The sequence below is a fragment of the Mustelus asterias genome, unplaced genomic scaffold, assembly GCF_964213995.1.
Source record: "Mustelus asterias unplaced genomic scaffold, sMusAst1.hap1.1 HAP1_SCAFFOLD_334, whole genome shotgun sequence".
Taxonomy (NCBI): Eukaryota; Metazoa; Chordata; class Chondrichthyes; order Carcharhiniformes; family Triakidae; genus Mustelus; species Mustelus asterias.
The window spans coordinates 207,501-210,066 of NW_027590296.1; the positions used below are offsets into that span (position 1 = coordinate 207,501).

At 49.9% G+C, this 2,566-nt stretch overlaps 1 protein-coding gene across 1 annotated transcript in view; it reads right to left on the reverse strand.

Annotated features, from left to right (window-relative positions):
• The window catches only part of LOC144486422 (neural cell adhesion molecule 1-A-like), a 48,913-nt gene extending 46,571 nt beyond the window's left edge, over positions 1-2,342 (reverse strand). Inside the window, exon 1 of the mRNA XM_078204459.1 lies at positions 2,114-2,342. Coding sequence (XP_078060585.1) covers positions 2,114-2,171 — 58 coding nt within the window. The 5' untranslated portion in view covers positions 2,172-2,342. The remainder of the gene's footprint in view (positions 1-2,113) is intronic.
• Between the last annotated feature and the right edge of the window lie 224 nt (positions 2,343-2,566).

A 2,566-nucleotide genomic window follows, 5' to 3' on the forward strand; every position in this document is an offset into this window, starting at 1 on the left:
AGCGGTAGAGGGCACTGAGTTGACAGAGGGTTGTGTGTGATCAGTCAGCGGGACAATGATTGGGTTAAAATTAGCTCCACGCAGACTGCAATCACTCCAAATCTCTCTTTGTCTCAGTCACACCCCCCATTCCGCCGCAGACAGAGCACTTCTCCCGGAGACAGCTGTAAAGTGAGAGCAGGCAGTGCTGGGAAGGACGGACAAAGGGATTTCACCCAGAATGGGAAGCACTGACCGGGATCGCCAATGGAATGCAACCTCCGTCCCTGATAGTCCCTCCCGCAATGGGCAGGGCAGGCGGGAGAGGGTCCAGAGGAGGTCAGACATGGGGAAAACACGCGGGTATCTCCGACTCCAAACTGGAAACAGGTGGGTGTGTGAGGTGAGAATCAGAGAATCGTACCCTTCTGCCCATCGGGTCTGTACCAACACGCGAGAAACACCTGACCTCCCGGCTCATCCCATCGACCAGCACTGGGCACATAGCCCTGAACGATAGAATCACACAGAGAGAGGGAGAGAGAGAGACAGAGAAAAGAGGTAGAGAGAGAGAGAGAGACAGAGACAGGGAGAGAGAGAGAGAGACAGAGACAGGGAGAGAGAGAGAGACAGGGAGAGAGAGAGACAGGGAGAGAGAGAGAGACAGACAGAGAGAGAGAGAGACAGAGAGACGGAGAGAGGGAGAGAGAGAGAGAGAGGGAGAGAGAGAGAGAGACAGAGAGAGAGAGAGAGACGGAGAGAGAGAGAGAGAGACAGCCTTTGCACCTATTTTTGTGTCATCTGTAAACTTGCCAACAGTACATTCACTTCCCTGGTCCAAGTCATTAATATATTTTGTAAATAATCGTGGCAAGATCTGCGGAGGGACAGACAGACTTCATGTTTCGAGTTGTTGGGAAAAAGATACAAAAGTCTGAGGTCACGTACCAACCGACTCGAGAACAGCTTCTTCCCTGCTGCTGTCAGACTTTTGAATGGACCGACCTTGATCTTTCTCTAAACCCTAGCTATGACTGTAACACTACATTCTGCACTCTCTCCTTTCCTTCTCTATGAACGGTATGCTTTGTCTGTATAGCGCGCAGGAAACAATACTTTTCACTGTATGTTAGTACACGTGACAACAATAAATCAAATCAAAGAAAGGTCAGCAATCTATTGGCCATTCTGAAAGATTTGTGGTAAATTTTAGAGCGGTGTGACAGATTGCCAATTAGAAACACAGAAACTAGAAGCAGGAGGAGGCCATTCAGCCCTTCCAGCTGCTCCACCATTCATTTCGATCATGGCTGATCTTGAATTCAATATCCTGATTCCCCCTTCCCCCCCATATCCCTCGATCCCTTCGGCCCCAAGAGCGAAATCTAATTTCTTCTTGAAATCACACATTTTCTCAACTACTTTCTGTGGGAGTGAATTCCACACATTCACCACCCTCTGGGTGAAGACATTCCTCCTCCCCTCAGTTCTAAAAGATTTCCCCCTTATCCTCAAACTCTGACCCCTAGTTGTGGACTCCCCCACCATCGGGAACATTCTTTCTGAATCTACCCTGTCTAACCCTGTGTGAATTTTAAAGTTTATTTATTAGTGTCACAAGTGGGCTTACATTAACACTGCAATGAAGTTATTGTGAAAATCCCCTGGTCACCACAGTCCGGCGCCTGTTCGGGTACACTGAGGGAGAATTTAGCATGGCCAATGCACCTCACCCACCAATCTCTGGACACTAAGGGGCAATTTAGCAAAGCAAATTCACCTAACCTACACATCTTTGAACTGTGGGAGGAAACTGGAGCACCCGGAGGAAACCCACGCAGACACGGGGAGAACGTGCAAACTCCACACAGACAGTGACCCAAGCCTGGAGTCAAAACCAGGTCCCTGGCGCTGTGAGGCAGCAAAGGGGAAGGAAATCTGCCGTCCTTCCCCGCTCGCTTACTTTGATACTCTATTTTTCCTTCTTAATCAATCCCTTGGTCCTCCTTTGCTGAGTTTTAAACTGCTCCCAGTCCTCAGGCCTGTTGCTTTCTCTTGCCAGTGGTGAGCACTGACTGATGCTCAGAGCGTTCCTGTTGTCTAACACACACTGATATTGGTCGGGTGATCGTACCTGCAATGCTGCTGCCCAGTAAGAGAAGGCAGGTGTAGATCCTTGCTTGAAGAGTCATCCTCTCTCTGATTCTCTGATACGAGATGCTAGTGGAGATTGTGACGGGCTCTCGGACTGTGTGTGTGCTCTCATTCGCTGCCTATTTATGCCCACACACTTCCAGAGAAACACCGAGACTTCCTTCCTCTCCCCACCCCGCCATCCTGGAACACTCTTATCTCTCCATCTCCTGCACGTTTCGGGATCCCATTAGGAGAGCAGCTTACAAATCTTCCCCTTGTATCGGCTGTGGCAGGCGCCAGACATTCTTCCTCCCCACTAACAGAGCAGCTTAACACGCAGTCTCCCTGCACAGGGCACAGCACAGGGAGCAGAGGGACTCACACTCACACTCACTCACACTCACTCACACTCACTCACACTCACTCACACTCACTCACACACACACTCACA